Source organism: Papilio machaon, chromosome 7 (assembly GCF_912999745.1).
Source record: "Papilio machaon chromosome 7, ilPapMach1.1, whole genome shotgun sequence".
In the NCBI taxonomy this organism is placed as follows: Eukaryota; Metazoa; Arthropoda; class Insecta; order Lepidoptera; family Papilionidae; genus Papilio; species Papilio machaon.
The window spans coordinates 1,762,886-1,784,329 of NC_059992.1; the positions used below are offsets into that span (position 1 = coordinate 1,762,886).

Genomic DNA, 21,444 nt, shown 5'->3' on the forward strand with positions numbered 1-21,444 from the left:
AAGTTATTTTTAATTAATACATGCTTAAATTTTTAAACAATCTTTTAGAACAAACTTAGAAAAATATATTTTTTAATTATTTAACAGTCCGTAACTCACCTAAAAGCATGAAAATAATCCATAATTTTTTAATCTGTAATTGGTACATTTTTCCTATATACACTTTCTTATCTATGGCACAAAATTTTTTTTGGCGCACATTCGCGCGTTCCGGGCACTGGCATTGGACTGATGCGGACAAATAAAAGCAACGCAAGAGTTTTAAAACGAAATGCTGCGGGAATACATATCCCTTACATTGGATGCAATTGTATGTTAATCTTGCTTCCGCAATCGTCTTCTGTGTCGGGACCTGCATAATCAAACTTATTGCTGTCGTTAAAAAAGCAAGGTTAAATAAGTACATGTTTAAAAAATGTTGCATTTAAAAAAATTAAGTGAACTGTCAAATAGACAGTTCTAATTACAATACAAGATGTTATACAATTTTAGTTAATATTTAAACTTAATAATCGCTGCTCTTAGAATCTTTAATGGTCATGAAGGACGTTCCTAATTTAAGATTTAGTTTGAAAAACTCCACTAAGGGCTTGCTTATTAAGTAAATTCCTATAGGTTATTTTGACATTTACTCCGAAACAAGACCTTAACCCAATAACAACTGTAAACATATCATAGCCATTATTTCGTGAAAAGTTTAATTAATTTTGGATAACAAGGTGACTAATCTATAGTCAATTAACAATACGTTAGGCACGCAACAATTTATTACTATAATTCAAACTGTGTCCATATTTTGAAGGCCTCGTAAGACTTTTGCCACAATCCTTAATCTTAAATTAGATAAATGTAGTAATCTTACTATCTTATTAATATATAAAAGCGAATGTTTAGATGGATGGATGGATGTTTGTTTTAAGGTATCGCAAAAGATCTTGATACAATTTTGTCACAGATGTAGAGATAGTCTTGAAGAAGTTGGCACATAGTCTGGTATAACACATAGCCTACTTATTAGGTTTATTCTTTAATTCCGCGCGGACGGAGTCACGCGCGACAGCTAGTATACATATAAGTAATAACATAATAATAAGATAATTTGCTTTATAGTAACGGAGGAATGGAAGAACTTCCGTGTCCCGTCGCGAAGTAATGCCAGCGGCTAGCATTTATAATTATTTAGGCAAACCATATTAAACTTACAAAATACTCAAATAAATCTTACATATTCCTATACCTCCTCCTATACAACCTTTCATCCGATATTCCTATTGTTATTTTGCACCCTTGAACTTTTGATGACAAATTTTGAATACTGTATATATTTATATTAAATTAGCAGCCAGAATACTGTATATATTTATAAAAATTAGTTTCAAGCTTTTAGATAGAAAAAGTCGATACTTCCATACAACTTTTCATCCTTTTTTTGACTCCTAACAACCCATTTTTCGCATTAAAATAGCCCATGTCTTTTCTTAGGCTCTAGACTATCTATGACCAAATTTCATTTAAATCCGTTCATTAGCTTTGGCCTGAAAGCGAGACAGACAGACAGACATAGTAACTCTCGCATTTATATTATTTAAGGATTAGAAATACTAAAGATTATCATGAATTTATTGATGTAACAAAGTTGTTATAAGATGCAATATGACTGAGAAAATACCTAGCGATGGCAAAATCTGACATAGAAACAAAGAGTTTAATAAAAAAAAACCGAAAAAGATAAAAATTTTTTTAAGAAACTCTCACTGGCTTTCTCAGAACATTCAAAACAAATATATCGAAGTTTTATGAAAATCTGTACAAAAGTGAAAAAAAACACATACAAACATTGATTTTTATTTGTGTCACTCATGCATGACACTAATTATACGAGTAATAGTAACTACAAGGTCTTTAACCTTAGACAATAGTATGTAAAGTGTTTTGAAATGAATTCTTTTGCTTATGATCTCATTATGCAAAGATAAAAAGACCTTGCTACCAAAAATTTGCAAAATAGAAATGATTTAAAGTTAATAGACATGTTTTAACGTGTTCGGTTCAGATGCACTACAGTTCGTCATCTTCAATGACGAACTATATGTTTGAATTTCGCGGTTGACCTATACGGGTTTCATGTAGGTAGGTCGACTCACTTTTACTCTCCCGCACAAGCGGGTAGTTAAAAAACCCTCTCCGCTACGGACGGTCGCGGGGCCTGCGGGGGGCTTGTGCGGGGAAAGAGTAAGTCGACAGAGCTCATCTTGTCAGAAAAGGAAGTGGTCGGCAGTTTGATAGCACATCGGACGTGTCTATTATTTAGCGTACAGGGTCGCTAAGTTTACGGTTCCGCGTTCGGTTCGATAGGGCGCTTACGGGAAGCGGTGCATCGGGTGCATCAGGAGTGCAGCATTGCTGGCGCCTTTAGACTGTATGACAGTGACTTATTTGAGTCGACTGACACCGACAGAGTGACCAGGCACCTGTAAGCGGTGTACGTGGCATCGAGTTGGTAAGTGCCACTTCATATATTTACAATATTACGCCAACCTTTGCGAAACATAGTCTGCACATAACGGCTTATCTAAAAAGTCTAAAGTTGAAGTCTCTAGGTCCCGGCTATGCTTTGGTAAAACCGGCCAGTCAGTTAAAAAAAAAAAGTTTTTTCATTGGGGGAAAATATGTCAAGTACTTTAATCCGTCTCTTCCTTGGTTGTTAATTTGAAGGGCAGTGCTTTCAAAACCAAATTGATATGAAGACTTTATTGGAGGCAGAAGATAAGAAATCGGTACTCATTCGTGTCAAGAGCATCCTCGATTGATGGCTATGCGGGCTAACTTGATAATTTTGTTGTTTTTAAGATGTTAGAACGAATATTTACTTACAAAGAATGCACTACTACACGTAATAAATACATAGTAATTAGATGAGATTTTTATCACGATTGCAATGTCGCAATCCGTGCCGAAATATCGGGAGCTCAAATACAATCGTGGTAAGAATCCCCTTTCTTACCAAAATTTATGATAGTAAAAAAAAGTTTAAAGCGTCTAGCTCTAAAACTTACAGATGTTCTAGGCGTCAATATATACTTTACGTTCAAAAGTAAACCAGACTTTCGTAGAATAAGTTCGAATAAGTAAAATAATTTTGTGAATTATTTATTCTATTTAAATTAACGTCGGTTACAACTGTTGGAGCATTCTCACAGAAAAATAGTATTATTTTTGTATATTTAAAGTATATAAAAATCGATCGAAATACTATTAATGGAAAGCCACTAGTTGTAATATTACTCGGTGATTGCTTTTAATGGATTGTACAGAACAGATCGTCATCTTTAAATCAAAAATATTGAAATTATTAATCGGAATCCCGGAATAGAATATATCTTCAATTTATAACCTAGCTATTCATCGTAACGACAGAATTAATTTATGTGAACAGGTGCTGTTTAAAAATTCTACAGACATACCAAAAGTTTTCAATCGAAGAGTTCGTTGCCGCGCTTGTTTGCCATTTTAGTATAACAATACCTTTAGCATATTGATGTAATGTTTAAACATAATCCCCATTGAATCATAACGCTTATGACGTAATTGTAATAAATTTTTGGTTTTATAAATTTTAATTAATTCTATTCAGGTCTTTTTGTAACATTGTTGTAAAATGTTTGTACAGATAAATAATCAAATAAGCAAGCAGATATGAATCGTGAATACTATTATTTACTTTTAAACTAAAATTTCTGTTAGTTCCTTGCTCATATATAATAGTAGGCGCTTTCTTTGTAATGGTGTACAGAATTAATAAATAATGCAGTTTATTATAATACTACCTGTCGCCCGCGACTCCGTTCGCGCGGTGTTAAAAAAAGTAATAAGTAGCCTATGTGTTCTTCCGGATTGTGTTCTATATCAGTGCCAAATTTCATCAATCCGTTGAGCCGCTCCGGAAATACCTTCAAACAAACATCCATCTATCCATCCATTTATAAATTAAATATTAGTAAGATATATTAAATGGAATCTTTTTCAACCAAAAACATGATATTTAATAAATCATTTTTGAATAAAATAACATTTAAAAAATCATCTTAGTAATATAAATGCAAAAGTTTAGATGGATGGATGGATGAATGAATGTTTGTTAGAAAGTACCTCTAGAACGGCTCAGCGGATTTTGATGAATTTTGGCAATTCAAATGCAGAACATCCAACATCAAAGAACATAGTCGTGAAGAAAACATAGGCTACTCGTACTTATTATATTTTCTAATTTCGCGCGGACGGAGTCGCTGGTGACAGCTCGTAATAAATTAAGAAACATAATATATTTGTCTCCAGATTATAATATACAAATAGATTTTTATAACATACAAATTTAGCTTCGTATAATTAAGTTACGCATACTCTGTCTTCCATTAATTGTAACAATCATAGAACAAATAATATTTTCAATTGTCGATTCTGTTATTAGGGTTGGTGCCTTCTTCTCCTTTGCCGTACGGAGAACGGTCGTTGGTCACTAAATAATAGTTACCTCTGGCCCTGAAATACAGATTGAATAACAACAATTAGTAAAATTGAAACAACTTTTTTTATTAATGAACATTACGTTGAATGACAGAAAACAAGCAAAAATGTATACTTCGGTGTAAGTACCGACTAGTTACAGACCCGTCAATCTGTAAATATAGCCTGCTGATCCACTCACCCTAAAAAAGGACAAACGCGTCTGAAACTAGTTGGTACCTACACCTAAGTACATACATATGTGAGTGAAGCCGTGATTTTTAATGAATTTAGTATCATATCTCACAAACGTATATCCCATAAATTAATGGTCCAATATCTTACTCAGGTGAGATATATTCTCCCATATAGATGGTAGAATTAGTAGTTCCATTGGTATTCAACCAGGTAGCGTAGTCCGGTGCGCTGGCCGAGGGGAAACAGTTACAATCGTTTATTGTCTCCGCGAAGTACATCCACGCCGCTACATGGCTACATAACCCTAGAACAAATGAGGCGACGAATAGACGAATGAAGTAAATGTTTGTATGTCTTCTATACAAATTAAAAGATATTGCAGTAACAACGTGTCTGATTGTCCGGAAGACCGCGTTAGTTTCGGATAATCTCCGGAACGCCAGGTCCGATATTGACGGGACTTTAACAGGAAGGTAGCTGATGCAAGCGGGCATATTATAGGCTATTTTTTTCTGCGCTGACGAAGTCGCTACTTTTGATAATAATTCACGAAGTTCATGGACAACTCAAGAAAGAATTTAGAACCCAGTCAGTCGGATAAATCCATATTTATGTCACTACGAAAGCGGGTCCTTAACATTTGCCTAGCCTTCTAGGAGGAAAGGAATACCTTTATAAAACAGCAACACCAATAAGGTTAATTAGTTTAATATTGCCAGGATCGCGCCGAATGAAAGTAGTCTTAGCTTACCCCTCTGGGTTACGAGTGTCAGTTTTTGTTGCCGTTTGTAACAAAAAGTTGTTGTGATTTCTTTCATACGACGCGTTGTTGTTACCTTCCTGACTTAGCAAAGGATAGTTCCCGCTGGGACAGCCGGGCTGGACAGTCTTCCCTCCTTGGTAGTTAGGCCAGAAGTCCGCGGTACCCGCGCGCGCCGCGATGCCGTAGCCGCCGGGGTCTGTGTGCACGACGTCTACTTGTTTGGCGCACTCGGGGCCCACGCCGTTTTTAAAACTTATTAATCCCGAATACAAAGGTCCGGCTGGATCCAAACATGTCGCTCTAAAACAAAAAAAAACTATTGTCTACCAACATGATAATCTGGGAAAAAATAATGACACCACACTAATCAAAGCTATACATAAAAACATACATAGGCGTGAAAAACATTGCCTACCTGATTCAGTTGGGTAATAATTAATGAACTTAAAAATTAACAAGTCCAGCTGACTCCTTGACACGCAAATTTGTTGTTCATTGGTATTAACTAGAAAAAACCAACCTTTGTAAAACATATCCCTGATCACGCAGCGTGTTTCCCGTGATACCAGCTATCTGTGCCCCGAGGGAATGCCCCACGAGATGCACTTTGGTAAACTCCAAGCCGCCGTCGCGTAAATTCAACAAAGCAGCTGCAAATCTAAATCCAATCTGCGTATAAAATAGTATTTATTTTTCTATACTTACTGATGCAATTAGAGTTTTGAATTAGTTACTAAGGAAGGGAGAGGGAGTCACTAAGTCTACATTAAGTTGTGAACTTAATGTCAATAAAACAAATAGTGGTTTTACTATTAACAATTTAAACTTTAGCACTTAAATATAAAAAAATATTAGCGTTTAATATTTTGTAATAAAACCAAATTTATTCAATTGTCTACGTAAATAACTATCTTATTTTTATTATCTTCCATCGCTGCTACTTACATTTTGTGTATTCGATGCTGCTTTCAGGTAACCAAGAACCGTTCCAAGGTTTTCTTTTGTTGCTTCCTCAGCCCAGTCCAAATATACAACATTAACATCGCCTCTTTTAATGTATGCGCTAAGTATAGTAATAGATTCCTCCGAGGTAACGTTCCGGTTAAAACCAGATATAAAAAATTTTGTAACTCTATTTGTTTCAATACAAGAATTGTTAATTAAAGGCCTCGGGAAATCCAGTGGAACTATCATAGGATTATCCATAGATCTGAAATTATAAGATTAAATTTGCAAGAATATATATATCTCCAGAACGGCTAAACGTATCTTGCTGAAATTTGACATAGACGTAGAACATATTCTGGAATAATTGATTAAGTTCTTTTTTTATTTTGCCCATACGGAGTCACGGACAAAAGTTGGTATTTTTAATATATAAAAGAGTAGACTGATAGATGGACTGACTGACATATTACAGTATAAAAACATATATATACAGTAATGAAAACACAATATTAATAATATAAAATTCTTCATAAATGTTCTTACCCATTGTAACAGCGTAAAGATGCGGCATCCACGTATCGTGTACAACCTGAGAATTCAACTTTTGCAATAAATCTTAACAAGAGATATAAAGCTTAATTATACGTCTATCTACGTCTTTTTTCTTTTAAAAGCTACAAGAGGTCACAATAGAACTAACAAACTCATAGATAAATATGCACGCGAAAATTATTCCCATTTTGTCAGTCGAGTAACAAACAACTAAAAAAATTATTATTAATATTTCACTTATTTATTTATTTTCTGATTTTATACATTTTCCTTAATATAATCTAAAACAATAAATATTAAAAAATATTTAAAATCTAAATACGTCGGCAGCGGAACCTTGGGCCCAAGCTACCGGCGGTTAGACCTCCAGTGACAGAAACCTCCTCGCAATACGTGCCGTGCTCAGGAGTACCGCCTTCTGTGCCTGGCCCTTCACCCACTTACCGAGCGAGAGCCTCTCTAGGTTTTGATTATTATTATTGTATAATTCACTTACCGATAATTAAAAGGATCCATACTAAATTAGGTAATGTATGGTCGTACATTGTTTTCAAATACTTTAATATCTGTCAACAACAATGAAGAAACGACGACATAAGTGATAACTTAAAATGTAATGTTCTATTTTTTTAAATAACACTTTTTATAAAGTACATAATTGGTATTATATCTAATAGCAAATTGCTTTTAGTAAGCAATATTCCATCGATTTGTAATTAAAATTAGATAACCTAGTATTAAATGTTTGCAAATTACAACATAAAGTAGATAAAATTGACAATTAATGTAGAACATTTATTGGATATTTTGTACAAAAAAAATTGTCAAAAACTACTAATTAATTTTCGTGTATAAAAACAGCAGTAGACTTGGCTTGACTGCTTGCTTCGTAAATAATTTGAAGCAATTCAGTATAATTTGTTTGAATATTTTCCGAAACTACAGAATCCATTTTAAATTTTTTTTCACTGTTGGAAAGCTACATAATACGAGGATGACATGGGCTATATTTATTCTTAGTTTTTTGGAACGAAGTTCCTTATCGCGCGTTGTGAAAGGGAGCTAGACGGAAAAAATTCTTACGAAAAGTTGTCACGAAACTTTTTGCTATAGACGAATGAGCGCTACTTCACCATGGCAACGACGTGACAATATATAACGAAAATTCATAGAAATAAAATGTACTTCTTGTGAAGACTTCACATTGGTTCCTTCACCAATTAATTGAAAGGAACTTCGTTCCATCCGGGTGTCCCTTGACACCTCTCAAGTTTTTTTAATCCCGCGCGGACGAAATTGCGGTCAATTGCTAATATACAATATCAACAGAGATTGTAATGGAGTAAGGGTCGCAATAGACAGGCAGCTTTTTAACAGAATATGTATACATCACAAACAATAAAATTTATAAGTCACTAGCTTTTACCCGCGACTCCGTCCGCGCGGAATAAAAAATTGAAAACGGGGTAAAAATTATCCTATGTCCTTTACCTGGTTCTAAGCTATCTGCCCACCAATTTTCAGTCAAATCGATTCAGCCGTTCTTGAGTTATAAATGGTGTAACTAACACGACTTTCTTTTATATATATAGATTTAAGTAAGTTTGTAAGTTAATAATAAAATAACGCGACGATAGTACGATAACTGCAGGAAGTCATTTAAAAATAAGCGGTATCTACTTATAAGGAAATCAAACTTACGAAGAAAAACATTGAAAAAAAAGGAAAATTTAAAAAGACGTTTTTTTTTACAACTTACTCTATTTAATTAAACTAGGGTCTTTTTGTCGTCTATTTTACATATCTAATGTCAGAAGATGTCGCAATACCACGGTTTCGCAGGCAGTAAAAGTAAAAATTTAAAAAGTATTAAATTTTAATAAAATATGTGCAATCGTCATACTAATCATACTTATATTTTAAATGTAAATGTTTAGATGGATGGATGGATGTTTGTACGAAGGTATCTCCGAAACGGCGCAAAGGATCTTGATGCAATTTGGAAAAGATGTCGAACATAGTCTGGAAGAACAAATCAGATTACTAATTTAGTTTTTTAACTGCGCGCGGACGGAGTCGCGGGCGACAGCTAGTGCAAAATAAATATGTGGCTATCAAATATGACACAGGTGCGGGAACTACGAAAACAATATCACTTTAGTTTTGTAAATTCGTCCCAAAGACGGCATTTCATATTTTGTGCGAAGAATCAAATATTTATTGTGTGGCTGGATGGTTAATGGGGAATTCACTTGAACATATTATGCACATTACCAGTTAATTAACATTTGATGAACTTTAGATCTTGTTCAAATATATTTAACTCTATCGATTAAGAGCAAAGTGGGGACAACCCACTTTGCTCTTTGACAGGTGTCTCGAGGATAGACATCCTAATTAAGGGATGGCTATGTGTTAGTCAATCACGGCAGCCCAGTACCAAGACGATTGTACGGTGAACGTTGTAGTGAACTTTACGCGCATCTTTGTATCTCTTCGTAAATATTTGCCTCACTATGTTTTTCCTCACTCTTAAATTTGTATCTATTGTCGCAAAACAGTCAAACGAACCTTACATATATCCATACAAACTTTTCACCCCCCCGTTTAACACTTTACAGACCTTTTTTCGCAGTAGTCTATGTCTTTTCTCAGGATAATAAACTTCAGTAGTTTTGGCGTGAAAGTGCGGCAGAAAGACAGAGTAATTTTTGTATTTATTAAGTAAAGAAGGATAAGGATTAATATTCTTAATTTATTTGAAACAATCAATGTTCAATTTACTTTCTTGACAATAGTTTCACGTAAATAGGTTTTGTTGTTCGCAACATAACGTCTAATTTGTAGACAAGGTCTTCTGGTCTAGTGACGGGCTGCAGTCGGAAGCGACGCATCAATCCCGACATGTAGGTTTTCATTTCTAACATAGCCATCTTTTGTCCTGTGGAATACAAATTGAGTTTATCAAATAAAGACTTTGTAAGAAACGAAGGCAAACCAACAAGCAAGTTACGGGATGTTTGGTATCCGACATCGGAAATTAGTATTCACTAATCTGCCTGAGTGGCCGATAACAATACGTAATGCATAACTTTTCAATTTATTAACAAAGGAAAGTTGGGGAAATAGGGAAAGCCAGGGGATTACAGTTAAGGTAAATCGAAGGTAGAAATCTAGAAGAATACTTCAAAACATGCTGAATTAAAGTAGTGTTATTTACTCTGTCAACTTCATGGATATTAATATGTATAAACTCGTGTCTTAATAATAAGACATGAGCAGTTCATGACATTATACTTTTTGGCTATGCAAAACGAAATAAAGAATACTAATGTTAAAAGCAAGCAATTAATAAGCAAAATATATGTCGAATATTATGATGGCGAATCCATACAAAGAAGTCAAATTAATAATATTTAAATGTAAAACTTATGTAGTAGTAAGGTAAAATCTGTTTTGGCGACTCCTGTTATCGCATCATTTTATAATAATCAAAACCTGATCTTTATTATTACGTAGCACGTTTACAAAATTGAAATGAAATGCCTGATTGAATGTTGCATTTTAAACATTTTAAGCATTTAATTATTTGATATGTAAATAGTCTTATAAGGTAGGTATGTAAGGTAGGCAGTTCCTATTTTTTAATACAAACCTATACAGTTTCTGGGTCCCGCACTGAATGGTATGTAGGCGTAAGGATGTCGATTTATTGAATTTTCAGGTAGAAAACGTTCTGGTATAAATTTCTCAGGTTCAGGGTATATTTCTGGACGTCGATGCAAATCGTAAATATGGATTAAGATAATACTGTTCGCAGGTACTGTGTGTCCACCTAAAATAATAAATGAAATAAGGCTTTTGTCCTTATTTATGGATTGCTACCCGACTCAGTTTTGGCACACATAGAAGAAGAGAACTTTCTTTTTTCTGCAATCACACTAAAATCCACTAAATCTAATGAACACTTTAGCACGTTAAAGAATTAAGTTAATATTGTATAGACATGACCTATGTTTATGTCCTGATTCATTTTAATTACCACCTTAGTCTTCGTTTTATTCCATAACACGTTTATTACTATTTTTCTGAAATGTATACCTGATATCTATTAAAATTTTTAGGTTCTTGTGAATATCATTTCTATAGTTATGTTTACAATTTTACGGGTAATGACTCACTAAGGATGACGTCTTCTGTAATGTATCTGGCAATAACAGGCACGCTCGGATGAAGTCTCAGCGATTCTTTGATGCAGCATTCTAGATACTTCATCTCGTTCAAATCTTCTATAGTAAGCGGTCTGCAACTGTCCCCGAATATTCTTTGCTGTTCTTCATAAATCAAATCCTATATGAATTGTCAAACAATTAAATGTTAAGATGGGAACACGCGATATGAGGAATCGAACTGAAAGATTTGTTTCTAATATGAAATAGTATATATTATGAATTATTCGAAGCCATTAAAGTTTAGATTAATATTATAGCAAAATAATTTCATTTAAACTATGGCAAAAACAAAGAATATAAAAAACCAAACGGCAAAAAATGTAAATCGTTTGGTTTTACATTTTTTTTAAACTATTTAACCGAGTTTAATTGTTTACCTGTACTCTTGGGTCGTTTGCGATTCTCATAATCAAAAAGTTGTGCGCCACAGCACATGTATCATGACCCTGGAATATTATACCGAACTTCTAACCAAATAACATTTACAATAGAATGAAATACAATCAGGTGAATATACGAGTATGTTTACAAACAAATATTTAATCAATTGTCTGTATTAACATTAAAAAGTGGGAAGAGAAAGTTGTGAAATAAACATAGAAAGATGATATGCCCTGTTTCAACCAACTCATATATGTGGATTTATGGATCTTAATACCATCGTAACCACCTGTAGCGCCATCGTCGGTAGCTTAGAGGTTAAGCACTTGACTTGCAATCTGCAGGTCTTTGGTTCGAATGCCGCTATGTGTTTTTCGATTTTCGATTTACATATGTACATATATCTGACGTTCTTACGGTGAAGGAAAACATCGTCATGCAACCTGCACATATCTGAGAAGAAATTCAATGATACGTGTGAAGTCAACCAACCCGCACTTGGCCAGCGTGGTTGACAATGGCCTAGTCACCCCTAACATGGGGTAGGCTCCGAGCCTCTCAGTGGGGAGGTATAGTGAGCTGATGATGATAATGAAGCACCTGTACCCTAAAAGACAGAATCTATTTTGATAAGTGCGGTGACATACAATTCGTATTCTTTAGTGTCATGTCTGTTTTTTTTTTGGTTTTATTAATGAACATAAATTAGTTTTTGATACATGACTATTGTTGTTGGTAGAAGTAGGCCTAGGAAGAGATGGGTGAATTGCGTGAAAGGAAACGTGATCAAGAAGGGAGTCACGATTGAGATGACGGAAGATAGATCGATGAGGAGGACAAAAGACTGGTGCGCCGACCCTATATGAGTGGGATAACGTCAGGGAGATAATAAGGTTTTTGCACAAACCCCAAATGTGAATGTATCCACTTCCTCTCTTATTCCATCGTAGTATATTTCACCTTCCTTTTCCTTTTCAAGTAACAAATCTAGCATTGCTGATCTAGTTTTCTGTCCTATTATTTCATAATCATCATTTTCGACTACATTATTATTCCGTATAAACTCTTTTCTTTCATGTATTATACTATGAGTAAGTTTATGTAAGTGTTCGATATCTTTCCTTTGTTGTTTTCCTGTTTTAGTTAAGTTAAAAATTATATCAGGGTACAGTAAAGGTCTGGTCGCACGATACGTTGCAGTATTACAAAACGATAGGACCGAATCGAAATATATTTTTGTCACAGATTTCAAATCTTCATGTTTTGTTATGCCGAATGCAGTTGCTGAAAATTAGAGCATTTATTGCAGATATTATATTGAGTCTGTGAAATAACCTAGATATTAATCTAGATTAATTCTCATTAGAGAAGTGTGGTTAACTGGTACATAGGTACTACGTAATTTTTTTAAACTTTAAATATACGTTTCATTAATAAAATCTATTATTTTTGAACCTTTTTAGACTATTAATTTAAACTGTATTCTAACTTATTATGTAAACGCTTTTGTTTTAATCTATACAATCATGTTATAACTTTCTGTTGTAGATTGGGCTTTATTTGTTACGTAAGCTTACCAAACATAACCTTTTGCAGCGTCCACGATAGCAATGGGTGCAGATCAGTCTTTTCTTTACCAATTTCTTCTTTATCTAACTCATCAAAGAAGAATTCCGATTCATGAACAAAGGTTTGTACAAACTGTTTAAGAATATTAAAGTGAAAGGCAGTTGTAAGCAATTTTCTTCGTTTTCGCCATTTCTCCCCTGAAAATAAAAGATATACAGAGAGTCTATCTTTCTATACGAATATTTTCGATATGCGTTTTTGTAACGTGGTCGACAAAATATATGTCAAATTTTGTTTGAGATTTTACGTCCGATACGCTGTACGAGTACAAGTCACAGGTTCAGTTAGACCTAAGCCAGAATCGTACGAACAACATACGCTCGGCAGTTGCTTCATGAGAGCGTAATACTGCTACTGAAGTCATCGCCTCAATACAAATTTTTGTCGATGACGTTACGATTACTTTCTCGAATTTTTAGTACTAGGCCCTCTGAAATAATTTCTATTAAAGCACACAAAATGTCACACAGAGTTGTTTTACGGCCACTAATAAAATCTCTTAGTGGTCGTAAAACTTATTTAAAAAAAATCTGCTCTAACGATAAGTAACCCATAAACTATTCTTAAAGCGGAATTAAATAAAACATACCATTGCTTAAAACTAATCCTTGAGAAAGCCAGGGAGCCAAAAATGTATAAGGCAGGTATTTCTTAGTAAAACGGTTCGATGAAAGTAATTTCTGTAATAAAACAAATCTTATACAGACTGTCAAAATGTTATAAAATACATATACCGTTATTCTGCAATCAGAAAAAAGTTACCTAATCTTACTTCTTACTAATATTATAAACTAGCTTTTACCCGCGACTCCGTCCGCGCGGAATAAAAATTAGAAAACGGGGTAAAAATTATCCTATGTCCCTTTCCTGGTTCTAAGCTACCTGCCCACCAATTTTCAGTCAAATCGATTCAGCCGTTCTTGAGTTATAAATAGTGTAACTAACACGACTTTCTTTTATATATATAGATGCGAAAGTTTAGATTGATAGATGGATGGACGTTTGTTTGAAGGTATCTACTGAACGGCTCAACGAATCTTGATGAAATTTGGCACAGACGTAGAACATAGCCTAGAAGAACATGTAGACCATATGACGTTTTTTAAATGACACAGCTAGTGTAGAATATATACAACATCTTAAATATGTAGTCATTACTTTTTCTTAGTGAGGATAAAGTTAATAACAATGAAACAAAATACTAAGCGTCAATTTATTAATGACTAGTGGTTGGCCGTTAGTTACTTCATCAGCACAGAATTAACAAAGTAGCTTATAATATAATACATCACGTTCACGAAATGTGTTTTTTGTTTCGATTTTACATAGAGACACACAAATTTTATTATATGTGTTAGAGAAATTACTTGTGTCTTCTAAGTTATATATGTATAGATAATTAGCTTTTGTCGTGACTTCGTCCGCGCGAATAAAAAAAAAGTAGTTTATGTTTTCTTCCCGACTATATATGCCACACATGACTATATACGAGATTTGTTGTGACATTCTGGAGATACCTTCTAACAAATATTCATTCATCTCTCTAAACATTCGCATTTATAATATGCTAAGCTGACACTGAGGTGAAGCTAATGCGCGGGGAGTACATATATAACCAACTCTATGTATGTGCGCTCACGTAAATATTTTGAAAATGAAATATTTTGATTTGCAGCATAAATATTATTCGGTGTTATTGACGTTGCTCAATTTATTTCAGATAAATCTAATTATTGAACCGACTCAATCCTGTTGATACTTTGAGTTGAAGATTAGTAAAAAGACATCTTGGTTAAAATATAGATTATTGACGGTCGAGTTGGCGATTGTAGCTTTTATGGCGAACACCATTATATCTAAGGACTTACTTAGCCAAAGTTAAAAGTAACAAAGTAACAAGAGAAATTTGCAACGTCTCCGGCGCTATGGGATGAGCAGCCCCTCCGCGCCTCCGGCTTTTCATAAATACTCTAGGGGTAGGGCAGAAAAGCTACAATCGCCAACTCGACCGTCAATAATGTATATTTCAGCCGACATCTTTTTTTTCGATGATAATATAATATTTTTTGAGAAAAAAAGTTATATTATGTTAAATTTTTTATCGAATTTATTTTTAAGACTTTCTGATCATTGAATCTTGCTATTTAAAAGTGGTCGATTTCGCATCAACGTTTGTTGGGTGCACGAATTGGTCGGGTCGCCCGGTAAAATACCAAGACCACACAGTATCAGGCGTAAAGCACTTCCTAGTCTTGCTTTTTCTGCGAATTCTAGTGGCGGCATGCTCGTTTGCAACCTTATAATGTAAAAAAAGAAAACTTCAACCACGAGTTTTAAGTATAAAATAGGATTTTTACGATAGATAACATGCCTAGAAATAAAATGAAATTCCTGTGCCCAAAATTTGGAAATCTGAAAGAGTTTAGTTTCTAAGTTTCTTAGTAAAGTGTACCTTGCTCGCCCTGGTTAATTAAAAAAAAAATAATACAAGCCTTTCTACTTTAAATAACCATAATCTTTTGGAACGAAGTTCCTTATCGCGCGTTGTGAAAGGGGGCTAGACGGAAAAAATTCTTACGAAAAGTTGTCACGACACTTTTTGCTATAGTAAGTATGTTAACGACGAATGAGCGCTACTTCACCATGGCAACGACGTGACAATATATAACGAAAATTCATAAAATAAAATGTACTTCTTGTGAAGGTCTTACTTGAAATACAGGGGTCTCGGCTCCGAATATGAATTTGTCCCATTCGGTGTCGAGACCCTTGGTCCGTGGGGTCCTAGCGCTAGAAGGCTTTTTAAAGAAACAGCAAAAAGGTTAGTCGACATCACAGGAGACCGAAGAGCTGGCAGCTACCTCGGACAAAGAATTAGTCTAGCCATTCAAAGGGGGAACGCTGCCAGTATCTTCGGAACCTTGCCTAAAGGGACACCTTTTAATGATATATTTTAGTTTTTATGTATTATATTTAATCTAATATTTTAATTTTCTCTTTAATTTGTCTTGTCATTAAAGTATCTTCTTGTGAAGACTTAAGTTTTTTATTCATAGAATAAACATTGGTTCCTTCACTAATTAATCGAAAGGAACTTCGTTCCATCCGGGTGTCCCTTGACATCTCTCAAGTTTTTTAGCATTAGATCTATCGGGGATGAATTTGGAAAAATCAGACAGAGAAGTATCTACAATTTCAAAGTTTCTAGGCTTTTATATAGATTAATACATACTCTACCTCAACGTCATCTGGATTGTAAATGTTAATCGCTCTCATATCAAAAGCTTGAAGCTTGTTGAAATCACCATATATTTTATTGGTCTTGCGCAATAATTGAAACGTTTCCTCTGTACAGAATTAAACAAACATTAAGTGTGTATATTCAAAGATAGATTACAGTAAAAGCACAGGTGGGCACAGTGAATCGAAAAGTTAACTTCGTTAATCGTTAATCCGTTAATTAAAAAATTAACTTCGTTAATCGTTAAAGCGTTAAATTCTCGAAAATTTAACGCAAGTTAAAGTTAATCGTTAACAGTTAACCATACCAAAATTATACATACTAATTTCGCACTTATTGTGGCGACACTTGTTTAAAATAGTAATTTGACTGTACATTCTATAACACATTAGTATTAGAGACAAGAATGAATGCATTATAGTATATTTCATTACGAGTGCGGAAAGCCTGTCATTGCAAAGAGTTCCGACAAATGTCTACCCGAGCCGAAGCGCAGCCGAAGGTGAGGGTTGACAGTAGGAACCAGTTGTAATGACAGTTCCGCACGTGTACTAAACAACTATTTTAATACGGTTGCGAAAAAAATAAGCAATTTATTAGAATTATAAAAAAAAATACAGTCGAATTGATAACCTCCTTCTTTTTGAAGTCGGCTAAAAACACAATAAACTCAACTAACTAAAATGTTTGAAAAATGGCGCCAACCGTAAAAGAATACAAACAAAGATTTTTTTTGTTTTCTTCGCCCATTCTGGGTAGGCAAAGGGAACCATGCCCAAACAGCCAAGGTTTCAGTAGATTATTTTTATTGATATGAAATGAAAATGAAATTTAATGAGATAAAATAAAATGAAACGTAACCTAATTCATTGAATCAAATCATTAAATCTGATATTGTAACAAATTAGGAGCTTCTTTTTAGAAATATTTGCATGAATAATAAAAACTTCGTTGATTTTTTATTTTGTAAAAACTTCGTGGTTGGTTTTTTCTTTTTAATAGACATCATTTTTACAGTTGGGAAAGAGAAGGCACGAGTAAAAAGTGTTTTAATACAGTTGCTCAAAAAGTGGCGTATTGCAGGGGCGAAGAGCGTTCGGAATGAGGGCTATTACATACTCATGCTTTTATATACTCGTAATGAAATATACTATTTCGAACCTTCTTTTGTTTTGGTCCTGTTGGTCACGTCTTTCCCGGACGTTCTGATGCATCACACTTGCACGCGAACTTCACATATATCAATTATCAACTCGTTGGTTCACCATTCGAGTCGCCGGCAGTCGCCCAACATAGTTGAACTTACGAGCGTGGCGTGGCACGTTATTTAAACAAAATGACAGCACGTCTCCAAATTTCTAATTTAACGATTAACGGACTTTTATTAACGGAAGTTAACAAAAGCGTTAACACTTTTTGAAGTTAACTTAAAAGTTAATCCGTTAAGCAAAATGTTAACTTCGTTAATTAACGAATAACGGATTAACGAGTTAATGCCCAGCTCTGAGTAAAAGTAATAATTAAATTCGCCTCCCACATTAGCCTCATTATACCTAACGCTTACAGCGCTGTGGCTGAGTGAGTGTTTGTACATAATTTTAAAATTGCGGCGAGTTAGTCTAGTACATATGTTACTAATATTATAAATGCGAAAGTTTACATGGATGAATGGATAAATGGATGGCTGGATGTTTGTTTGAAGGTATCTCCGGAACGGCTCAACGGATCATGATAAAATTGGCACAGATATAAAACATAGTCTAAAAGAACACACATTCGTGGTACAAAGTAACGGATACACACGGAATGGTGAGTGGTCGCCGAGTGTGCATGTCCAGTCGGCGTGCTAGACATTGCCCAGATAGGGAGGCTGGGTAGGCGATGGTTTCAGTGACGGTCTAGGCCTGTTACAAGGCTGGGCGCTCGGCCAAGCATACGACTATTTGTCACAAATACCGAGAGCTCGGTCGAGGGCACTGTCTCGCCACTCTAGTCAGGAGGTGTAAGGCCTTTCATACATAGGGCAACGTAAACCTTTAAAACTAGTACTGCGTTGCAAAAAGTACTCACAACGTGGAAACATCAACGCGCATTGTCTTTTCTGTCAGTAAAGGCATAGCGACTATATAACAATTGTATAGTTTTGTTCCGCCATCTTGAAAATCGCAGCGGCTTTTCTCAAGACTATCTTGACTAACAGGTTGGCTTGGTTAGCAAATGGTTCTGCGATATATTGTCGACAACGGGTGCCTGTGTATGAAACTTTACAACACCGTATTGCGCAAGTCGCTTGGCGAATAAAATCTCTGGGTTTCGAAGATTTACGTTGCCCTGTGTTCGACGAGCCTAAGAGTTCCTAGTAAAGTATTTTAATATTAGCTGTGCCCGCGACTTCGTCCGCCTGAATTACTGTCTGTACTGTACTGTCTTATGGTACCATTTTTAATTATTTAGGCAAATTATTTTACTTAAACATTACAACAAAACATTCACGTAAACCTTACATATTCCCATACAAACTTTCATCCCCTATTCCATATTATTGTTTTACACCCTTAAAAGTAAAACTTTTACAAACTTTGAATGTCATATTTTTATATCAAATTAACAGCCTAAAAAAATAATTTTCAATATTCTACCTGTAAAAATGACAGCAAACTTTTCATACAACTTTTCATCACTCCTTTTAACCCCTTACAACCCATTTTCGCATTAAAAAGTAGCCTGTCTTTTCTCCGGCTCTAAAGTATCTGTGTATCAAATGTCATTTAAATCGATTTAGTAATATTGGCGTGAAAGTGAGATAGACAGAGTTACTTTCGCATTTATAATATTAATAATAGTTGAAATAGTTGTTATCGAACATAAAAATTAAATTAACGTACCGGGAGACTTTAAAAATTCGAAAGCATTTCCAAAAAAGGTTAGCCCCTTCCGTCCAGGAATCTTCGCCATAAGTTTACCTTCACGACTATATCGAAAATATATATGTAAAAGTATTAAAAACATAATAATCGTTAACAAAATATAAACAAACATATTTGGTGCACTGCAGAAACTAGATAAGTACCCTTGTGCGTTTTTCTCAGTTTTTATACATCTAAAATATTTAAATTTTTATTTGCTAAAAACTTGTTGCATTCAAGAACAGGTTATGTATAGTCTAAGAAACATATACGAACGACCTCTTATTAGCGACCCGCCCAGGTTTCGTCTATGTCAGAGGTGTCAAACTCAATTTTGCAGAGGGCCATACATTAAATTTTGAATTCGTAGGTGGGCCAGATTGAAAAAAAATGAACTGAATTATTATAACATTTTATTTATTAAATTTTATAAATACATAATATACGGTTGTTAAAAATAATATCAAAGTTATAAAAGATGGTAGGTAATTATGTTGAGCTCGAAGAAGCAGATACCTGACTTCTCTTGTTTTTGACAAGCTCATTGATGTCAGGTACCTATCATATTCGTTGTAGTTATTTTAAGAATTGATTGGAGATGTTCATTCTTGTGGGATGTTTGTTCTTATTTATTTTCATGACGGAAAACATCTGCTCACATAAATAGGTGCTACCTCCGCTAATTCCGGTTAATTATCCAAACTCTTGAAACATTGTGTATAAAATGTAAGAGCTTTATACCCGAATACTGAAACGTTACTTAAATATCTCCTTTCGTAAGCATTGCTTACAATTTAACAGACGTCAAAATTTAAGTGGTATACACAAACGCAAATCAAGACATGTAAGCGCGTGATTCCGTAAGTAGACGTATTATTTTTACGTCATGGCAACATCCTTTGTTTTCGGTCAAAGAGTGTATAAAAAATACTTGTTCTCGATTACGTTTTCTTAAAATTCACTTTACGTATCCGTTTCACGCAGCATGGCTTGGACAACCTATAGTTGTAAGACGTGTTCATTCCCAAATAGTAAAGAAATTTAAAATAAAAATACTAAATAATCAAAAATCAAAGAAGGTTGTTAAAAATATCCTTTCTGTTTAAAGTATTTTTAAATAAAAAAAATTAAAAAATTTGACCATACTTTTGTAGAATGGAAAGCATCTGGCGTTATGTTTTGACAAGTTTAAATTAATAAAATTTTAATAAATCATAATATCATCAAGACACTTTTTAAGCAGTTTAAGCGGGCGCAGACAGATGTCGCTACAAACCTATTTGCGATTTCGATATATTCTCGTTCAGTCGGCATTTTTATATAAATACTAGCTGTCGCCCGCGACTCCGTTCGTGCGCAGTTAAAAAAACTTTATAGGGGTATGAATAATAGATTTTGGCCGATTCTCAGACCTACTGAATATGCTCACAAAATTTCATGAGAATCGGTCAAGCCATTTCGGAGGAATACGGGAACGAACATTGTGACATAAGAATTTTATTTGTCCGAATGCGATGATTATGATGAAGCAGACATGTTAACACCTTAGATTTTCACTTTTAAGATAGCCCGCGACCACTCTTAAATTGTTGGCGTACTTAAGTCGACATGACAGTTCTTTTGACAGCAAAATGTCGTTGAGTGACGATCCAGTATAAGAAATGTGATATTCAGTGGCCTTTAAGCATGGTACGACTTGAGTGGCATCAAAGTTGAGATGCGTCTTTAACTGACTTACGAAAATTCCATATTGGAGTTTAAGCGTGGTCTTATAATTTAAGACGCTCTTACATATTTAAGTGACGTTTCAGTATTCGGGCATTAATCTCATTAAATTTTTCTTTCAAAATTCTATCCGATTGAAAATCTATCAAGTCTATTTGCAAATGAACTGGTGCCTGTGAAGCTTCAAAATTGAATGGATTGTTGAAAATTGGGAATTCCATTTCATTCAATGACAATTGAACAATGCCTTCACAATCCACTACTTCGCAGTACAATTAAAATCCTTCTCCAACCATATCGCTTCGATTACTCGACTCAACTGACCAAAGACTACAATAATATATGTAGGAAAAGAGAGCCCTCCCA

At 34.5% G+C, this 21,444-nt stretch overlaps 2 protein-coding genes across 3 annotated transcripts; both read right to left on the bottom strand.

The window, feature by feature from the left end:
- Nucleotides 1–105: 105 nt before the first annotated feature.
- On the bottom strand, nt 106–7,563 carry LOC106709960 (lipase member I-like). Of its 2 annotated transcripts, XM_045678580.1 has the most exons (8): nt 7,461–7,563; nt 6,956–7,001; nt 6,410–6,674; nt 5,985–6,133; nt 5,538–5,764; nt 4,849–5,005; nt 4,532–4,539; nt 106–352 (listed from the first exon to the last, which is right to left on the bottom strand). In XM_045678580.1, the coding sequence occupies exons 1-8, from the start codon at nt 7,507–7,509 to the stop codon at nt 294–296; spliced, it is 960 nt and encodes a 319-aa protein (XP_045534536.1). In that variant the 5' UTR covers nt 7,510–7,563; the 3' UTR covers nt 106–293. The 2 variants fall into 2 exon arrangements, with proteins under 2 accessions (XP_045534536.1, XP_045534535.1); XM_045678579.1 differs by lacking the exon at nt 106–352 and having other exon boundaries at nt 4,444–4,539.
- Nucleotides 7,564–9,744: 2,181 nt separating this feature from the next.
- On the bottom strand, nt 9,745–19,486 carry LOC106709997 (cytochrome P450 4C1). The gene is made up of 9 exons (XM_045678796.1): nt 19,333–19,486; nt 16,444–16,553; nt 13,796–13,886; nt 13,155–13,343; nt 12,485–12,861; nt 11,574–11,642; nt 11,146–11,314; nt 10,620–10,799; nt 9,745–9,905 (listed from the first exon to the last, which is right to left on the bottom strand). Exons 1-9 carry the CDS (start codon nt 19,484–19,486, stop codon nt 9,745–9,747), a joined length of 1,500 nt encoding a protein of 499 aa, XP_045534752.1.
- Nucleotides 19,487–21,444: the final 1,958 nt, after the last annotated feature.

What these genes read in the sequence shown, in the direction of transcription:
- LOC106709997 (XM_045678796.1), bottom strand. Translation starts at nt 19,486, where the DNA reads ATGTTTGTTTATATTTTGTTAACGATTATTATGTTTTTAATACTTTTA. An exon ending in TACAGAAGACGTCATCCTTA is followed by an intron (nt 10,800 to 11,145) that starts GTGAGTCATTAC and finishes TTATTATTTTAG; the next exon opens with GTGGACACACAGTACCTGCG. An exon ending in GGGACCCAGAAACTGTATAG is followed by an intron (nt 9,906 to 10,619) that starts GTTTGTATTAAA and finishes TGTATTCCACAG; the next exon opens with GACAAAAGATGGCTATGTTA.
- LOC106709960 (XM_045678579.1), bottom strand. Translation starts at nt 7,509, where the DNA reads ATGTACGACCATACATTACCTAATTTAGTATGGATCCTTTTAATTATC. An exon ending in ATGGATCCTTTTAATTATCG is followed by an intron (nt 7,002 to 7,460) that starts GTAAGTGAATTA and finishes TTGAATTCTCAG; the next exon opens with GTTGTACACGATACGTGGAT. An exon ending in GGAGAATATATCTCACCTGA is followed by an intron (nt 4,540 to 4,848) that starts GTAAGATATTGG and finishes TCTGTATTTCAG; the next exon opens with GGCCAGAGGTAACTATTATT.